The 18,622-nt window shown below is 57.4% G+C and overlaps 7 protein-coding genes across 12 annotated transcripts; all 7 read left to right on the forward strand.

Moving 5' to 3' along the window:
- Positions 1–115: 115 nt before the first annotated feature.
- On the forward strand, positions 116–3,174 carry ABB37_08024 (hypothetical protein; the record flags this gene model as incomplete). Of its 2 annotated transcripts, none has more annotated exons than XM_015806866.1 (1): positions 116–3,174. In XM_015806866.1, exon 1 carries the CDS (start codon positions 250–252, stop codon positions 3,172–3,174), a length of 2,925 nt encoding a protein of 974 aa, XP_015654737.1. In that variant the 5' UTR covers positions 116–249. The 2 variants fall into 2 exon arrangements, with proteins under 2 accessions (XP_015654737.1, XP_015654738.1); XM_015806867.1 differs by having other exon boundaries at positions 138–3,174.
- Positions 3,175–3,560: 386 nt separating this feature from the next.
- ABB37_08025 (putative zinc-finger protein ZPR1) lies at positions 3,561–5,600 on the forward strand (the record flags this gene model as incomplete). Of its 2 annotated transcripts, none has more annotated exons than XM_015806868.1 (1): positions 3,561–5,600. In XM_015806868.1, exon 1 carries the CDS (start codon positions 3,993–3,995, stop codon positions 5,598–5,600), a length of 1,608 nt encoding a protein of 535 aa, XP_015654739.1. In that variant the 5' UTR covers positions 3,561–3,992. The 2 variants fall into 2 exon arrangements, with proteins under 2 accessions (XP_015654739.1, XP_015654740.1); XM_015806869.1 differs by having other exon boundaries at positions 3,564–5,600.
- Positions 5,601–6,302: 702 nt separating this feature from the next.
- Positions 6,303–6,681, forward strand: ABB37_08026 (hypothetical protein; the record flags this gene model as incomplete). Of its 3 annotated transcripts, none has more annotated exons than XM_015806870.1 (1): positions 6,303–6,681. In XM_015806870.1, the coding sequence occupies exon 1, from the start codon at positions 6,472–6,474 to the stop codon at positions 6,679–6,681; it is 210 nt and encodes a 69-aa protein (XP_015654741.1). In that variant the 5' UTR covers positions 6,303–6,471. The 3 variants fall into 3 exon arrangements, with proteins under 3 accessions (XP_015654741.1, XP_015654742.1, XP_015654743.1); XM_015806871.1 differs by having other exon boundaries at positions 6,338–6,681; XM_015806872.1 differs by having other exon boundaries at positions 6,345–6,681.
- A 418-nt stretch (positions 6,682–7,099) lies between these two features.
- ABB37_08027 (hypothetical protein) lies at positions 7,100–8,002 on the forward strand (the record flags this gene model as incomplete). Its single annotated transcript, XM_015806873.1, has 1 exon — positions 7,100–8,002. Exon 1 carries the CDS (start codon positions 7,184–7,186, stop codon positions 8,000–8,002), a length of 819 nt encoding a protein of 272 aa, XP_015654744.1. The 5' UTR covers positions 7,100–7,183.
- Positions 8,003–8,369: 367 nt separating this feature from the next.
- Positions 8,370–9,087, forward strand: ABB37_08028 (hypothetical protein; the record flags this gene model as incomplete). 2 transcript variants are annotated; one of them, XM_015806874.1, is made up of 1 exon in its annotated part: positions 8,370–9,087. In XM_015806874.1, the coding sequence occupies exon 1, from the start codon at positions 8,437–8,439 to the stop codon at positions 9,085–9,087; it is 651 nt and encodes a 216-aa protein (XP_015654745.1). In that variant the 5' UTR covers positions 8,370–8,436. The 2 variants fall into 2 exon arrangements, with proteins under 2 accessions (XP_015654745.1, XP_015654746.1); XM_015806875.1 differs by having other exon boundaries at positions 8,421–9,087.
- A 495-nt stretch (positions 9,088–9,582) lies between these two features.
- Positions 9,583–11,413, forward strand: ABB37_08029 (hypothetical protein; the record flags this gene model as incomplete). The annotated part of the gene is made up of 1 exon (XM_015806876.1): positions 9,583–11,413. The coding sequence occupies exon 1, from the start codon at positions 9,788–9,790 to the stop codon at positions 11,411–11,413; it is 1,626 nt and encodes a 541-aa protein (XP_015654747.1). The 5' UTR covers positions 9,583–9,787.
- Positions 11,414–13,719: 2,306 nt separating this feature from the next.
- Positions 13,720–18,399, forward strand: ABB37_08030 (hypothetical protein; the record flags this gene model as incomplete). Its single annotated transcript, XM_015806877.1, has 1 exon — positions 13,720–18,399. The coding sequence occupies one exon, from the start codon at positions 13,720–13,722 to the stop codon at positions 18,397–18,399; it is 4,680 nt and encodes a 1,559-aa protein (XP_015654748.1).
- Positions 18,400–18,622: the final 223 nt, after the last annotated feature.

Raw genomic sequence — 18,622 nt, forward strand, 5'->3', positions numbered from 1 at the left:
CGTCTATATATATATATATATATATATATATATATTAAAAGGTACACATCTATTGTTTTCCGCTTATCCATTCTTTCCACTTCCTTCCCTCCCGCTTGCTGCCTTCTCTTGGAATAGCGGTGCTACCCACTGTGAACAGCCACAGCCACAACAAAGCATACGGGGAAGGTGATTCCTCTCAAACCTTTTGGAAAGGCCTTTTTCTTCTCTCTCTAAATAGAAAAGAGGGCACTGCGCATCGAAGAAGCAATGTTTAGTTGGTTCACGGGAGGGGATGACAAGCCAAAGATAAACGAGCTGCAGAGCCCCGGCTTTCATCCCATTGTCCTCCCTCCCTCCAACGCTGCGCAGACCAGTCCGTACACAGCACCGACCGTCACGAAGGTGAACTCGTCGCCTTCACCACCCATCACCCTCGCACAACCTTCTGCTGCTGCTGCGAGTTCTGTGACCCCTATCTCACGTGCATCCGAGGCGGTGAACTCCGAAGACGCACCTGCGGACATTGCGCCTTCGTCTTTCCTGTTTAGCGGGATGGAAGTGGGCAAAGGACGCCGTCGACGCCCACTCGTGCCCTCGCTGAGTACCAACAGTGCAACGCCCCACGCTGACGAACTGATCCATAAATCCGGTCCTTCTGCCGCTGCTGCTCCTGCTCACGCTGCCACTCCCAGTGAAGAGCATCACAAAGCTGCGGAATCCTCTTCGACCTCCCCAGCGGAACTGCGTGAGCGGCTGGACAACTTCTACCGGCTCTACAACCCAGCCAAACTGGCCCATGTGGAGATGATTATGGAGGCCTACGAGGGACGAGAGGCGCAGCTCTTTCAGGAGTTGGTGCAGCGGTACGGACCGGAGCCGGTGGGGCTGTCGGCGTCGAACGTGCACTCGCTGCCCGCGGTGACGCCACCACGCACGGCGAGCGAGTCGGCGGCTTCTGCGTTTCGCTTCATTAGTGCGACAGCGGAGGCGGAGGTGGCGGCGTGGGCAGCCGCTCCTCTAACAAACGAAGAGAGAGAGAAGCCGAATGGGCGTGCGGCAACACCGCCCGTCTGCGCTGCTCTGCGGCTGTCGTCGTCCTCAACTGGTCAAGAGGACGCCGCAGAAGTTGCACAGGAGAGTCAGAGGACCACAACGGTGTCCTCGTCTCCTTCTCCAGCCGCGGTGGAACCTGCAGACCCACAGCAACAGCAAGGGGAGAGAACTTCAGTTGCACAACGGCCCGCTCCTCCGTCACCCACCTCGTCGTCCGCCGCCACAACAACAGCAGGGGAAGAGGCAGAGGAAAAAGAAACGCCAAGTGACCGCCACCGACGCGAACTACGAGTCAGCCAAGGCGTCCTGCTAGAGGCGCGTGCCGCCCTCGCGACCCTCCTCCTTGAGGCGCAACACGCACTGCAGCAGCGCCAGGAGAAGGTCGCCCATATCCACGGCGTGGAGTCGCAGATTCAGGAGTGTGTGCGCGCTGAGCGTTACCGCGAGGCGGATGTGCTCTCAGGTGACGTGAAGACCACCGCGCATGAAGTGCAGAGGTGCGACGAGGTGTGGGTCGGGCTTGGCCGGCGCGTCACAGGTGCGCAGCGACAACTCGAGGAGGCGGTACGCGGTGTCGCGTCGCTGCTGCGTGCACAGGAGGCAGAACTGCAGAGCGACGAGGAAAGGGAGCGGGCGCGTGTGCAGGCGCAGCAGCACCGCGACGACTCCGACTTGCGGCTGCGCGAGGAGACGGTGGAGGTGCGCAAGGAGAATCTCACGTTGAAGAAGTCGGCCGCCGAGGCGCGTCTGCGGGCGGCGCGTGCTGGCGAGGCAGACTTGCAGAAGCGAGTGGATGCGACGCTCAGCGCTACACGCGCCCAACAGGAGAGTCTCACAAAGGAAGTTGGCGAGCTGGACAGCCAAATCGAGGACTTAAAGGCACAGCTGCGCCAGCTGGAGGCGAGGCGAGCCGCTGCCCGTGCACAGCTGTCGGCGGTAGATGAGAAACTGCAAACCGCCAAAGCGGCCCACACAGGCGAGCTCGACGCTGCCGCGGCAGCTGTGGAAAGCGGCGAACGGGAGGTGCAGCGCGTACGTCAGCAGTGGAGCGATGTGGAGGCGGAGGCGGCACGCATCGCTGCGGAGCGGGCGGGGCGCGAGGCCGCCACGGCGGAGCTGCAGAGGGAGCTGACGAAGCGCCGAGAGGAGCGGGAGGCGGTGCATCAGCGCACACGTGCACTGGAGCAGGACACGATCCCCGCCTCGGACCGCTACTGGAAGTCGTGGCAGGACCTCCTGGCCATGCGACTGCGCGGCGCCGACGTGCTCTTTGAGATCCCGGCGGCGTCATACCCGGATGAACGCCTCAAAGACACACCCTCCGCCTTGGCCAAGAGGATGAATCTGTTAACACAGCTGGACGCGTTGACGAGCGAGCTGGACGCGGAGGAGGAGCTGCGGCGGGATGCGCAGCGCCGCCTGGAGGTGTGTGAGGCGCGTGTGGCCCCGCTGTGCGCCGCCAAGTCCGCCGCCGTGGCCAGCAAGAATTTCAAAGAAGCGCAGCACTGTGCTGATGAGCTGAGGGTGGTCCAGCAGAGCATAGAGGGCTGCCGGGACGACGTGGAGCTCTACGGAGGGCAGGTGCGAGCGCTAGAGCGGACGATGCGGCGCCTTCGCAGCGATCTGGCCACCGTAGAGGCCGAGACGCGGCGCTACGCGTCAGACTTCCGGCGTGACTACGGCGCTGCGGTGGAGGATTTTGCTGCGACGGCCGCCAACACGCCCGACTACGTGCAGCTGCCAAAGGAGAGCCAAGGCGCCGATGAACTGGCCGAGGCTGTCCATGGACTTTGGGGTGCGCTTCGACAGGAGTGGCTGCACGTTCGCGAGAGCAGCACAGCCGCCGCAGCGCCGGACGGAGCGGTAGGGGAGGCAGCTGCCGCGCAGACCTCTTCTCCTCCAGTGCCGTCACCAGCGAGCAGCACGACGGAGGCTGCTGCCGCCACATCGACAACAGACGACGTACCAAACGATTCGCTGCCGTCTGCGGAGGAGGAGGAGCTGCGGCGTCGCCTGGAGGAACTGCAGCGTCAGCTGGAAGCGGCAATCGCGCGGGAGGCCTTCGATGAATGCGACGTCATCCAGCGAGGAATCGATCAGCTAGAGGCGAACCTAGCACCAGCGGCTCCGTCGTCGTGAAGTCGCCGCTGCGTTTCAAGGCGCTGTGTTATACACAACCCACATGCTTTTACCCAACAGGTTTGTTTTCGATGCATTCTCTCCCTCTTGTGTATTCATTGTACCAGTGATTTGCTTCCAGGGCCATCAACAAGAGCGGATGGATAAACATTATGCATCGACTTCAATGCAGCACGCTGGCTGCGGTCTTTTGCGTTTCTACATACTGAGGAGAACACAATGCCGACTTCTCCCCGACACGCACGCACGTCTGCGCGCCTTCTCTCTTTCCGCAGTGCGCGTTGCTCGTCTTTTTTGAGTCGTGAGCACCAACTTCTATGCCTTTGGCGTCTTCTCTTTCTTTTTTCTCTTCCCCGCGACGTCTGCGCCATCATCCGGACGCCTGCAGGAGGAGTGCCCCCGATCCGTACCGAGAGTTCGCAGAGCCGCCGATACAGCGGACGTCTAACACACCAAATATACACGTGCGTAGCGCAGGACTCGCACACATAATTAAAGGCTAAGAAGAAAGCGTAGTAACGTACCGTAAGTTATTACGTCTCTAACAGACGAAGTTCACTGGCACGGGTGCAGAGGAAAGTAAGAGGGTAAACGCCTCCTCGCGCAGCAAATACATATCTAGTGTATTACGCACCGCTTTTAGTGAAGGCTACTGCACTGTTGCCTTGTTTGTTATTCATATTGTTTTTTCTCTTGTGTGAGCTGTCGCGTGCAGCACTCAGCAGCCTCGTGCCCAGCCGCTGCCGACTGCTTCTTCACGCCCCCCCCCCCCCCAACTTACTCACGGTGCTACACCTCCCCTCCTTTGACGCGTTGAAATGTCGGACAAGGAGCAGCAGGAGAACACGCCGAGCGTGCCCCCGCCGGCAGAGGCGCCAGTGCCGGCACTCGTCGCACCGGCCCATGAAGACGATACGAAGAGGGGAAAGGAAAGCGAGCACGGTCACGACGTCGCCAACGACGATCACGACAGCGATGACGGCGGTGACCACCCCAACTACATCAAGACTGATCTGGGAGAGATGAACACCATCGAGTCGATGTGCCCGAAGTGCGAGCAGATGGGCAAGACGCGGCTGATGATCACCAAAATTCCCCACTTCAAGGAGATCATCGTGAGCAGCTTCGAATGTCCGCACTGCGGGGAGCGCAACAACGACGTTACCTTTGGTGGCGTGTTCGGGCCCAAAAAGGTGCGGTATGAGCTGCAGGTGCGCAGCAAGAAGGACTTGGACCGCCAGGTCGTGAAGTCGGAGTTCGCGACCGTTACAATCCCCGAGCTGGAGCTGGAGATTCCGCCGGAGTCACAGAAGGGTAACCTCAACACCGTCGAGGGCATCTTGGAGCAGACGCACGACGGACTGCAGCTGCAGCAGCCCCTGCGGAAGATCCAGCATCCCGAGGTGTACGAGAAGATCGAGGTGTTTTGCAAGAAGTTGGAGGACTACCGCAGCGGCGATGTCCCCTTCACGCTGACTCTCGACGACCCCGCCGGCAACAGCTACATTGAGCCGATCCACGACTACTACCACCCTACCCTCGACCCGCAGCTGACCAAGTACGAGAAGGAGCGGACCGACGTTGACCGTCAGCTGCTCGGCGTGGCCATCGATTACAACACCGAGCGCACGCAGGAGGAGCAGCAGGACGTTGACGAAGGTCAGTACTCCGATGTCACGCAGATTCCGTGCGATTGCCCCGCGTGCCGCAAGCCCGGCCACATGATGATGCACGAGTGCGATATCCCATACTTTAAACAAACGGTCATTATGGCCTTCAAGTGCGACTTCTGCGGCTACAAGAGCAATGAGATCAAGACGGGTGGTGAGATCAACGAGAAGGGCCTGCGCCTGACCCTGCACGTGCAGTCCGAAGACGATCTGAAGCGTGACGTGCTGAAATCCGAGACGGCCACGCTGCTAGTTCCTGAGGTACACCTCGAACTGGCCCCGGGCACGCTCGGCGGCTTCTTTTCTTCAGTCGAGGGCACCATAATGCAAGTGCGGGACCAGCTGAACACGCTTCCGCAGGCCGCCTTCGCCGTCGGTGACTCCGCCGACGAGAACTCGAAGTCCATGATGGAGTTTGTGAAGGAGTTGAACGACCTGCTGGAGATGAAGCGCGAGTTTACCTTCATCCTCGACGACCCGCTCGGCAACGTTTACATTCAGAACCCCCGCGCACACCTGCCGCCGCCGGAGAACGAGGATCCGAAGCTGGAGTCGGTCGCGTACACACGCACGGAGGAGCAAGAGGACGAGCTCGGCATTCTCGCGATGCGCGGCAACGAGGCGCAAGACCACCAGGAGGAGATGGAGAAGAATGAAGAGGTGGTTGGGAAGGAGAAGGGGGGCGAGACGGTGACGGATTCCGCTGCCTCCGACCAGCATGAGGAACACGATGAACACGCCGCGAAGGAGCAATGAGGATGGCGTTGACGCTGTCGACTTCTTCTTTTGTTTTCTCTCTCTCTCTGTGTGTGTGTGTGTGTGTTTCCCCACAGCGTTCGATCTCTCATTTTATTCTGCACTTTCACGCAACGACTTAAACGGACTCCATCGTCGTGTGTGTGCGAGAGCGGGGATGCTCCCTTACCTGAGTTGTCTTCACAGGGATAATAACAGCAACAACAGCAACGAGGAGTTCCACGTCGATGCTGCGACCGCATCGTTGAGAAGACGACCAGGCGAGAACAGGGCAACGGGCCGTTTCCCAAGACGGCTCATTCTTCGTTAATTTAAAACGTTCGGGTAAATGCTGTTTCGCCGTTCTGTTTAACTATCAGATCCGTTTCTCTTCCATCCAACGCAGCCGTTTTGGTTATTCTTTTAGTCTGCACCAGCACTTCATCGTGTTCAACACGTGAACGAAACTGCCCCTCACTGAGTTGGTGTATTGGTGTGCGGACAGCACACAGACGGTGTCCGCGAAGACACCGAAACAGACGAGGTCTCCTTCTTTCTTGGCTTCGAGCGCGTGTTTTTGCTCTGCGATTGTGTGTTACTACCTGTTTTGGAAGATGTTTCAATCTTCATGCTTTGCCAGTTGTGTGCATCTTCCAAACGCAGCCGTTGGCGTGAACGCCGTGTTGATGACTCTTCTTCTCCCGTCTCGTCTCTTCCAATTCGAGGTGTTGTTGCTCATCGGACCGGGCGTCCTTCTGAGGCCGCAGCACCAACAACACACACACACACACACATAGTAAAGGATTCTTGGGCTGCTTCGTATGGTGTCCTCGTAGAAGCGCCAAAATAACTGGCAATTCGGTAATGGCGCTCTTTACCCTCACGGAGAAAGATGGCACACTCTCTCACCGCACACGAGGCGGTGCTGACGGTGACCACGTGTGTCGGCAGCAAATCCACCGCCTCCGATGTTGCTGATCACGATGCGGTACGCGTCGCACCGCCGCGCCAGCGCTGCGTCGAGCACGTCTTCCACTACGTGTGTCAGGTACCGTGGATTGCGGTAAAGCCACCGGAGACACATCAAAGGAAGCGGCGGTAGTGTCAGTACGCGGTGGTTCTGCCGGAAGAGGTGTAGGCTGGCAAGTTTATGTTGGTCGGCAGCCACGTGTGAAGGAGCTGCGTCTGCAGCCGGGTGTGTATTTCATCGAGCTTTTGCGGTTCTTTCTAGTGTTGGTGTGTGCGTATTTGGGCTACCGGCCCGTGCCTCGGATGCTGCTGCTGTTCTTACGTCTCCAAAAACAACGCGAGTGAATTAAAGCCGTTGCTCATCATCTTCTTGTTAAGTACATTTTAAAAAAAGGAGATGTAGCAAAAAGTGTCTTTGTCGAAGAGCAAAGCTGGCGTGCTGCGATGTCTCCTTCCATTTCCATCTCTCCACTTGCCAACATCCGTCTTTCGGCTTTCTTCTGTTGTGGCTCTCTTTGTGGTTAATAATTTGGGCCGCCCCTCCCCCCACAAGAAGAGAAGCCGGATCGCACTTTCACTAGAGCACCTTCCGTGAAGACCGAATACACGCATATATATATAGACACACTAGATCTATGTCAAGTGAGAGCGCCACCACTGCAGGCCCGTCCTCGACGGCGTCCCCTGTCATAGAGAGCAATGAAGTCATCGACAGCTACCACCAGCTCCTCCAAGATGGCGTCAAGCTGCAGAAGGAGCTGGAGGCCTACTACCTCCGTCAAGAGGCGTACATCCGCAGTCGCGTCGCGGTGCTCGACGAAATGCAGGAGAACATCGCTGATGAGCGTCGTTGCCTTGAAGTTCAACATCAGGAGTGCCGTGCGCAGATCAGCGCTTCCCGGAAGCAAAGCAGCGGGCTGCTGTCCGACGAGGAAAAGGTGATGCGCGCGGTGCAGCAGACCCGTCCTACGCTGCAGGCGCAGGGGGATGAGATGGACCGACGCCTGAAGGAGCTGCAGCGGGAAAAGGAGACGGAGGACGCTGCGTTGATGACCGCCATGGCGCGTCAGGACGCCCTTCGAGACGAGGAGGCATCGCTGACGTCTCGTGAGCGACAGAAGCAACGGGAGGAAGAGGAGCTGCAGCGGGCGCTGGCGGAGATGGGTTCGCTTCACCGCGAGATGGAGGAGCGCAAGAAGTCGCTCATGCGCAAGCACGAGACGGTCGCGCAGTGGGACCGCACGCTAGAGTCACGCGAGCGGGAACTCACACGCTGCCAAGACCAGCTGCAGGAGGATTTGAAGCTGTTGGAGATTGACGAGGCAGCCCTCGGCATACACCCGATGCAGCGACACGCGGTGGCCCCCGCGGTGTCGCAGCGCACAGTGATGGATGACCACGACATGTCCATCGACCACGACGGCGCCTGTGAAGAGATCGATTACGAGGAGTAGGATTTTGTGTTCTTCAAAAGGGCGGCGGTATCAGCGCCGCCTACGGTATTACAGCGCGTTGAGGGGTGCGTCGTCTCCCGCTGCCATAAACAGGAAAAAACGAAAAGGATTGGTTAATTCGCTTTTACGAGTGCTGTTCGCAGAGGCACGGTTGCACCGCAGTCGATTCTTTTTCTTTGCTTGTACACAATCAGCCTCGAAGCGGTTTTGTTTGACAAACAATTGTGTTTGTCGGTCGATGGAGAACACTGCTGACCATCTGCTTACCTTTCACAGTAAAGGATAAGAAGAAAGAATTGCGCATCGTTGACGGCTGTGGCACAATCCGCTATACCCCCTTTTTACTGGTTCTCTTCCCGTGCTCTTCAGGCCTCCTGCTGTGTTACCATCGGCTTTCCTTGTCGATTTCATCCCTTGAAGGCGTGCTAAGCAAAATGCTTCTCTGCCGCGAGGACACGGGTGGTGCCCCGTCCGTAAAAGTGCTTCTCCCCTTTCCGCCAGTAGATGATGACCTTTTCAGGAAGCAAACATCGAGCGAAACTATCTTTGAGCGGCTGCACCGCCTCTCTCCGCCTTCCCTCAGCCGACCCGCGTTTGAGGCGGTTGTGTCACGGGCTCGACAAGAAGAGTCCGTCTGCACCTTTGCCCCGCAGGTGAACCACACCCACGATGATGTCTTGCGTCTGTGGAGCGCTAACTCCAGCGTGTTTGACCGACTCTACGGAAACGCGCAGTGCCAACAGGAGCAGCAGTCGCACCGCAGCGATGCACGGCCGCAGCGCGATGTCGAGGAAGATGAGAGGTTCCACCAGCGCTTCAGAGCCTACACGTTTCCCTCCCATCTGTACTCGTTTCCAACGCCATCCCGCAACCGCAGGGACTGCGAGAACAGGTACAACATGCGCGGTCGAGGAAGGTACTCGGAGAGCCCGCAAGGGCGACCATCGCGTCGCTCTACCTGCGTGGGCGAGAAGCGCGAAAACGGGCTGCATCACCGCCGTCGCGGGTACTCGCACATTGCGTCCCCCCTGTCAGCACCGGTACCCCATCATAGAAATAACGCCAGCCCTAGCAGACACATATAACGCAGACTTACGGTATCACCGACAAGCTTCTTTTATCCGATTCGGCGGCGCAGAAGGCCGAGCAGCTGCTGAAGCGAATGCGGGCGGCGCGCTGCAGAAAAGAACGGAGCACTGCAGCGTTCTGAACTTCACTATTTTTGGGTTTCCTTAGATGCACTCACTGCTTTTCATCTTAGATGTTCCCGCCAGGCAGGGATACGGAGAACTTAATTTATGTTCCAGGTAGCCCTGACTATGTCGTCGTTGATGCTTCTTCATCTGTGCGGATGACGCTCACGACTGAAGACGAACACACACACCCGTACACCCAGTAGGACCAGTTTCACTACCCATGAGAACTAACCAACGTGTTACGTCGTCGTCGCACAGCCTGATCTCAGAGTTTCCGATGATGCTTCCACTGCTCCCCCCCCCCTCCTTGTACCCCTGTTTTGGACTTCGCAAAATGACGTCCTTTCGGCGTTTTTTAAATACATATCGAATTTCTCGCTCTGCAGTAAAACCAAAAGAAGTGCTTTCGTAGTAGTATCTTTCTTTCTTTGTTTGTTTAGAACTCCAAGACAACAACGCACACATCTTTTCCTCGTCGTGAGACTTCAAAAGGGATCCTTTCCTTCCACTCACGCGCACGTGTGCAGTGTCGTGCTTACATGCATTAAGGCACACCAATTCGCAAAGCCACGTTTTATTTACGACACAGATGGAGCCCAAAGTACGCGGGGCGGAGGCCGGGCCTAGCTATCATGAGGTATTTCAGTATGTAGACTCCACAACGACGGAGCAACCGATGAACCTGCAAGGGCTCTCCGCCTCTGAGCCCTACCCATCGACGAGAGAGGAGATGTTTCTCAGCGATGCACTGCCGGAGGTGGCCGCACTCGAAGAGCGCGTTACGACCCCTATCCGCACCACCCCCTACCGGTACCTCATCATCGTGCTGTTCGCTGTGTTTGGCTTCATCAACCAGGTCCAGTACGTCGCCTTCGCCACCATTATTCGCGAGACGGAGGAGTACTTCAACGTGGGGGCGCTTGCGGTGAACGTGCTAAGCCTTCTGATCCCCATAGTCTATGTGATTGGCGTGGTGCCCGGCTGCTACGTGTACAATCGCGTAGGCCTGCGCTATGGCATGATCATCGGTGCCGGCACGAACGCCGTCGCAGCGGTGCTGAAGCTGATTGCGGTGTGGGCGCCCAAGTACCCACTGCTCGTCGTGGCGCAGGTGTTTGTCGCCTTTGGCCAGATTCTCTATTTGAGTCTGCCGACCCTCATCGCGGGGATCTGGTTCGCGCCGAACGAGCGCACGGTGGCGACCGCCGTGGCCTCGTTGATGGGCTTTGCTGGCATGGCCGTCGGCATGTTCTACTCCCCGCACGTCGTCTCCCTCCCCGATGAAAACACGCCGAAGGAGTGGGCCGGGCTGATGGGCTCACAGTTTGGCTTATCGATACTAGTGTTTGTGCTCATTGCCATCTTCGCCCGTGACAAGCCGGAACACCGCCCCTCGTTGACCTCCACGGAGGACTACAAGCTGCCGCTGGCGCGTTTTCTCAAGACGCAGCTGCGGGACTGGAACTTCTTGCTGCTCTGCGTTTCCTTCGGCCTCATCGTTGGGTTCTTGACGGCCTTGGCCGGTGTGCTGGCGCAGGCGCTCGAGCCGTACGGGATCGATGAGGACACCTCTGGCATCCTCGCCTTCTCCGGCATCCTCGGCGGTGCGGTGAACTGCGGCGTGATTGGCTTCTTCGTCGACCGCACCCACTGCTACAAGTACACCGCCATCAGCCTCGCCGCGGTCACGACGGCCATCGTGACGGTCGCAACGGTGATGATCAAGACGGTGACGAACTCCGACGCCCTGGCCATCGCCCTCTACATCATCATCCCACTGCTCGAATTCGTGGTGCTGCCGCTCGTCCCCGTGGTGATGGAGCTCGCCGTGGAGGTGGCCTACCCGTGCCCCGAGACGGTCCCCTCCACCTTGGTTCTCATCAGCATGTGCTTCTTCTCTTTCATCGGGATGGTTGTGTTCTCCGTCATCCTCGGCGACGTGCCGACGACGGACACCGCCTTTTTCTGCGTGATAATCACGCTGATCGTGGCCGCCGTCAGCATCGTTGGACTTGTCTTTGTGAGGGAAAACCTGCGCCGTCATGCCGAGGACAACGCGCGTGCGGCGGCTGCCGCAGACGAGGACGTAGACGCCAGCGGCAGTGTGGGGGCAGGCGAGGAGGCAGAGGAGGAGGTGGTAGGGGTAGACAGCGCCGAGAACAAGAAGCAGCTGGGCGTCCAGACCGGCATCGTCACGAGTCCCAACAATGAATGAGTGCATCCTCACGTCTCTCATGGCGTTGTTTACTATCTCTTTTACTACATATATATGTGTTTGTAAAGTAAAGTGGTTATTAGTTGATTACTGTGCTAGTATATATATATATATGTTTTTACTTTGTTGTATGTTTCAATAAAGTAGCTTTCCGTAATGATTATTTCCAGGAGCTTTATTTTGCAGGTTTTTGTGTGTCTGCGTTGCCGCATTTTTTTGACTGCTCGTTGGCTTCCTTCCGTTTTTATTATTATTTGAGAGTGCTTGTTGAGGTCGTTAGTTTCTCGTCTGCTCTTGTGTGTTGTTGGTGTCTTCTTCTTTCTCTCCCTCTGTTTTTTTTTCTTGCCTCTGCTCACTTATACGTCCGATTTTTTGTTCTACGTTGCCCCACTGTCGAGGCGTCCCGTCGTGTTGGTGCCTTCGCAGTTCGCCCCTTGCCTGGGTAGCTCGGAAGCGCGGAAGCAAAGGAGACCCGCCTGCCGGTCCGCGCACGTTCAGTGGAACTCCGCGTGCACGACGACGGATGCGCATTTGACCCCCTTCCGCCCCTCTCCCTTCTCCACAGTTATGCCCGGTTTTGCTCTGTGAATATAATAAAAGAAAAAAAAACACGATGTTTTCCTCTAAACTGTTTTCCTTTAAAGAAGCCCAGCGGTGCGAAATGGTAGAGCGTGGCGTTGGGCAACGGTGCAAAAAAGAACAGCAACATGACCAGAAGAATGCGTTCCGACACACGACGCGGACTCCCGTCCAGCTTTTTCCGCAGCTGAAGAGCAAGAAAAGCTAGCTGCTGCGGTTTTGCTGCTACGACACGATGCACTCAAGATGTCGCATAGCGTCAGCTACCGTTTACTGTTATTTATTTAATAATAATAATAGAAAACTGTTCCACCGCCAGCCCGTGTTTCTCGTGCTCTATCTTTCTCGTGGTTTCGGATTTGCGGCAGCAGAAAACGAGATGGGTTGCGTAGAGCTTCGTGTGAGGATGCACGCCCGAACTCTGTTGTGTTGCCTGCTTTACGCCGACACTGAGGAGACGGCGACAAAGCGATCATAAATAAATGAAAACAAAGCGCTTATATTAAATAATTTACTCAGCAGGTCTGCTGTGTGGTAAGTCTGTGTGAGCGGAAACTGTGGCGTGCACGTCGTGGCTGTAGATCTAGGCGGCCGATAGTATATATTTTTTCCTGCACGTATCTATGCATGTGTTTTGTTTATTGCGCTGGTGCTTTGCCATAGTGGTCTCGTTTTCGTTTCTCATTAGTGTTCTGCAGGCTTTGACGAGTATCCATGGAGACAGCTGTGTCAACGACTTGAGGTTCACGACAGGTGAAACACAAACGCTTTCTATTGCAAGACCACTTAATGCAACGTTGAGATTACTACTTGGTTGGAGAAGTACTTCTTTTCACGATACGAAGAGTTGAGCTGCCTCTTTTTTTTTTTGTATACCGGTTCATGTTCTCTATCATTTTTCGAAATGCCGGAAGAACACGTCCCACTTTGGAATACTATTTTCCCTTTCCGGCACCCCGATGAGCCCCTTTACCGTCTCTTACAAGTTCTCCTAGCTCGTAGACGAGGGATGGCATACACGTAGTTTCGATGGGTGATTGCCACACTCGTTTCAGTCTCGCATTGATCTCCTTGTTATTACACATAAAAACGTTTTTCTCCTTCAAAGGATCGAAAGACACACGTCGTCCTGCTGCTTTTTGTTTTCTTCTCGAAATCAATCATTCCTTTTTTTCTCATACCCGACTCAACGCTCCTCTATTGCTTGCCAATTCGCGATAAAACGAGATCACAACAACGGAATTACTCCAGCTGCGAGGGAAAGCGTCCCACTATCGTCAGTCGTTGTGTGGCCTTTAAAAGCTTCACACTGCGCTCACCGTTCCCTCTTCTGTAGTGGGGCAGTGATGGCGCCACTTTTCAACTCGCTGAGTTTACGTTGACGGGGTTGAACGTGCCAAAAAAACAGAAAAAGCGCCTGAGTGTTGATCAATTGCCCATTCGCTATCGCGTAAAAACCGGGTTGCAGTCTGTGCTCTTTGTCTTCGCAGGCTTTCCATGTCCTTTTTTTTTTCTTCTATCGTTCTCAACTCTTATATGTGCTTTCGCCCGCTCCTTCTCTTCTCTTTTAAAAAGATAGTAGAGCGCTATCGTGTTTCGTAAAATCATTTTTGAGCTTCTCTCTAAAGTGTAGCCTGCACTGCGCGACGGTGTAATACACACACACACACACATATATATATATATATATAAAGGCTTTTTATCCTCTTCGTTGTGGTGTTGGGGATATGCAATATTTTTTACTCTCTTATTCCAAAATCAACGACTTCCAAACATGGATGCCAACTACCGTCGTCGAGGTGAACGATGACACCACCGTCTTTGGCTGCCTGACACCGAGTAATGTAGTGCGTCGAAGTTGCCGCAGGCTTGTGACGCACCCACGCATGCAGATTGTATGGTTCATGCTCGTGTGCCTCAGCACTGGCATGACCTCGGCAATTCAGCCGCGTTATGACATGGGCGGTGCGACCTACACGACCCTGTTTGCGATTGAGGTGGTCTGTGTGGCTTTTTTCTGGCTGCGCATGCTCGCTGAGATTGTCGCGAGCGGATTTTTTGAGGGCGAGCACTCCTTCCTCCGCAGTCTGTGGAACTGGATTGAGCTGGCTGTGAATGTGTTTGCCATCTTGCAGGTCATTCCCCCGACGTTTCACATTCGCTGGATGCGCGCGTTTGCGGCGGCGCGGCCGCTGCGCTTCTTCGTGTTCGTGCCGTGGTGGAAGCCGCTTCTCATCCCGCTGGCCCGCGGCTTTCCGCTCATCTGCGACATTTTCTTTGTGTACGTCCTCTGCACCTTCGCGTTCGCCCTCATCGGTGTCTTTGCGATCGGCGGCGAGCTCTATCAGCGCTGCTTCATCACCCACGTGAGCAACGCGGCAGCGAACGATGTGTACGGTGGGCTGCCGCTTCCCTTTATCCTGCGCAACGTGACGAATGCGTGCGGGGTCGGGTTTGCGTGTCCAAGCCTTGGCCCGGGAGTAACGGTGGAGTGTCTCTCGGACCCAGCCCACTACCGCAATCGCCTCTTCACCTATCAGAGCGTCGGCGCCGCTATTCTACGCATGATGAAGGTGACGTCAATGGATATGTGGCACGAGGAGCTGGACGATGTCATGCACGTGAAAGGCTCCGCGGCGGCGCTCTACCTGGTGACGGTGGTGGCCGTGTCGCAGTTCCTGCTGGTGGTGGCCATGACGGTCGTGTACAACGCCTACGCCCACCTCGACTCGTGGTTCATGCGGTCTGCCGCGGCGACGGCGGCGGGTGAGGATCGGCAGCGGAAGGACTGCGGCGTGCAGAGCATGCCACCGTGGCAAAACCAACGGCAGCTGCCGCGCTCAACCCGCGTGTACGGCGGCCCCTACTCGGGCGACGATGCGGAGGCCGACGAGTATGAGCGGAGTGAGGAATACACCATGACGATGAGCGGCAGTGGTGCTCCTGCGCTGACGGCGTACTCGACCGAGCAGGGAACCACGACGGCGAACCGTCGCTACGCCCGCGACTTCTTCCGCAGCGTCCACGTTCGCGGCTTCTGGGCCGGGCTGCGCGGTCTCGAGCAGACAACGACGCCCGGTCGCGGCACAGAGCCTCTCGTGGGATGGGCCGCCACCCTCGTCGACTCGCTGCCCTCCGTGGTCTTCATGATGGTGCTTTCCATAGGCAATCTTGTTCTATTGGCCGTCGTGTCCATCTACATCACCGGTACGCACGCACGTGACATCCGCCGGGCCTCCTCCGCCATGGCGATTTACTTTCTTGTTCCTTTTCTGCTGAAGCTGATCGGTTTTGGTGTCACCCGCACGCTGATGGACGTGTGGAACTACACCGACGTCTTTGGGGCTGTCACCGGCATCTTGGAGCTCGCTGCCCCGTACGTGTTCCACTACCGTGTGGTGGGCATCCTACGCGTGCTGCGCTACGTCCACGCTGGCAAGTACTTCTTCTCCTTGCGGCAGTACCGCTACCAGCTGTGGTGCCTGCTGAGCTTGGTGCTGCTCGGGACGGCCATCCTGCTTCTCTACGCGATTGTCGGCATGCAGCTGTTCAGCGGCGCGTACGTCGCCAGTGCTGACGGCCTCGTGAGGAACGGCGACTTCACCACACTGTGGACGGCGCTGCTGGCCTGCTTTCGCGCCTTCACGGGTGACGTCTGGACGCGGTATTTGACGGCAGTCAGCCGCAACTCCTCCGTTGCCACCGGCTCGCTCTTCTTTGTTTCCCTCGAGGCCATCTCGGTGCTGCTGCTGTTTGGGTTGGAAAACGCCATTTTGTTCCGCGGCTTCCGCGACGCTGCGCGCGACGAGGATCTGCTGAATTTCAAAGACTTCCCACCTCTACTACTGCTGCCGCCAGCGCAAGAAGGCGGCGCCTCGGCGGAGGTGGCGAACGGGCGTGTTGTTGGCGGAGTTCACAAAGGCCAAACCGTTGACGGGCGTCTTGGCGAGGTGTTGCGGCGGCGGCAGCGGCTGCGCGATACGAACGTGTTCGGCATCGGCGCCGCGAAGCCACTCCGCGTTCGGCACGACGCCTTCTTTCTCATCAGCCCTTTCAGCCCGCTGCGACGACTGCTGCTGCGCTTCTTCGGCTCCTTCTTGTACCTCGTCCTGAGCACCCTCTGCGTCTTGCTGGGTTTCGTGGCTCTCTTCTTTGAGCGCCGGTACTTGACAGCGCGGCGAGAACGCGTAATGCGGGATATCAACATCGTCTACGCGGTGGTCTTCTGCGTCGAAATGATTCTGAAGTGGATCGCGTACGGCGTGTTCTCCCCGGGCACTGACCGCAACGACGGCAGCGGCGGCAACGAGGGCAGCGCACGGACGATGCCGGCCTACTTCAGAGAGCCGCTGAACTGGATCGATGTGGTGGCCAACGGTACGGCGCTGGCTGGCATCGCCTACGCCCCGCTGCGGGTGGGTCGTGTCCTTCGCACTGTACGTCTCTGCACCACCCAGGAGCGGCCCAACAAGACGTTTCTCACGTTGGTGACGTCGCTGCGGTACGTGGCCAAGACTGCGCCGCTGATTCTTTTCCTGTACGTTGGCTTTGCTGTGGCCGGGATGCAGATCTTTGCTGGCGGGCTGCACCGCTGCAGCGACCCGAACGTAACGAGCGAGACGGGGTGCCGCGGAGTTTACAACGTCAGTGTCGACACCTACACCAACACGACCCTCGTCGAGCACGAGCGTGTGTGGGAGCGGGCGGCCTTTCATTACGACGCCTTCGGACCTGCACTGCTCTCCGTCTTTGCCTTCACCACCGTCAACCACTACGGGCACATCATGGACGACGCGATGGCCATCGTGAGCAACCACAGCGCTATGTCGTACAACCACGCCGGCTACTTTGTGCTGTTTTTTATTTTGGCGCTGCTGATGATCCGCTTTTATGCGCTGCGGTGCGTGGCGGCTGTGCTGGCGGCGAAACTGCGGCGGCCGACAATGGAGTCGATGGGCACGGCTCTGCTGACGCCGCCTCAGACCCGGCTTGTGGTGTCGCGGCAGAACATCGCGTACATGCTGTACCTCAACTTCTACCTCACTCCCTTGCCTTTTCGGTTGTCGCGCTGGTGCCACCGCGTGCTGACGACGTGCCCAGTGAACGGGTCTGATCCTCTTTTCTACGCCGCGCTCAATGTCGTGGTGCTTATCGCTTGCGGCTTTCTGGCTGCCGCCCACGTTTTCCAGCCGCCGTGGCAAGAGAAGATGCTGCTCGCGATGGTGTGCGTTGGTGTGGCGGCGTGCGGCGTGGAGCTTCTGCTGAGCGTCGTTGCCTACGGGGTGGTGCACCTTTCGAAGGTGTCTCGGCTACTGGACGTGGTGCTCTTCGCCCTCATGGTGGTCGGCGTCTCTTCGCCCACGCTTCGTTTCTTTCGTGTGGCGCTGCTTGTGAAGCTGATCAAGACCTCCAACATCGGGATGCAGCTGCTTCCAGCGGTGCGCCACGCCAAGCTTCTCGGCAGCGCCTTTGCCGTGTACCTGCTCGCGCTGCTCACTTACGCGGTAGTGGGCACCCTCGTCTTTGGCGATGTCGCGCCGCACGGCCGCTACCTGACGGAGAAGCGCAACTTCAGCACTGTCATCGGCTCCTTGCTCGTGTTGTTTGACTGCAGCACGCTGGATCAGTGGCACCTCGTCATGTTCGCCTGCTTTACGGGGGCGCCGTGCCGCAGCGACCCGTCCGCGACCTGCGGCCACACGCACGCCGCCGTCCCTTTCTTTGTGTCCTTTGTGGTTGTCGTCAACATCCTCGCCGTGCAGCTCGTCTTTGCGGCCATGATGAACGCCTTCATGGTTCCCCTCTACGTGGATGTCATCGAGCCCTTACTGCAGGTGCGCCGGGCGTGGCTACGGTACGCCGGTGCGGAGCAGCTGAAGTGCGACTTCGACACATTCCTTCGTTTCCTGCCGCACCTTCCGCCGAGCCTGACGGACGGACTCACCAACGAGAAAGGCAACGAGTCCAGCATGATCGCCTTTCTCTCCTCGCTGCGCCTCCCGCTGGATGATCATCTGCGCCTCCGCTACGACGACCTGCTCCGCGGGCTGGCCTACCGCAAATACAAAGTCGACCTCATGCGCTCCGGCACGGAAGCATACCGGCGTGCCGCGTTGCTCTCCCTTGCGGCCGGCGAGCACTACGGCCAGCTGCTGCGGCAGCGCTACTGCGATGAAATCACGCAGCTCGCCCAGACCAAGGTGGACGCGGTTCACTTGAACGACGTCGACAGTTCGCTGGTCGTGGCGCCGGAAGGCGTTGCCGAGCACGAGGCTTTCCAGGCCCACCACGACGACTACACCGTTCCGAAGGGCGCCTTTCCCATTCCGGCGTCCAACGTGTTTCTTTACACCTTTCCGGGGGAGAGCGACGAGAAGGGGGTCGCCGCGCCACCGCCTCCGCCATGAAGGGAGAATCCTTTTATTTTCGCCTGTGTGTATACGTCCTCTTCGCTCTCATTTGTAGATAACCTAGCGCATGTACGCTATCATCTGCTCTTTTCTGGTTTCCCTTTGCTTTGTTAGAGATTGTAGTTAGTTTTGCGTGTGCGAGCCTCACGACTACCACTGCACAGGCCGAGGGGAAGGCTTGCGAAAAACGCAGCTATGCTACAACGCTGAATCTTCCACA

This window comes from Leptomonas pyrrhocoris, assembly GCF_001293395.1.
Source record: "Leptomonas pyrrhocoris isolate H10 chromosome Unknown, whole genome shotgun sequence".
Taxonomy (NCBI): domain Eukaryota; phylum Euglenozoa; class Kinetoplastea; order Trypanosomatida; family Trypanosomatidae; genus Leptomonas; species Leptomonas pyrrhocoris.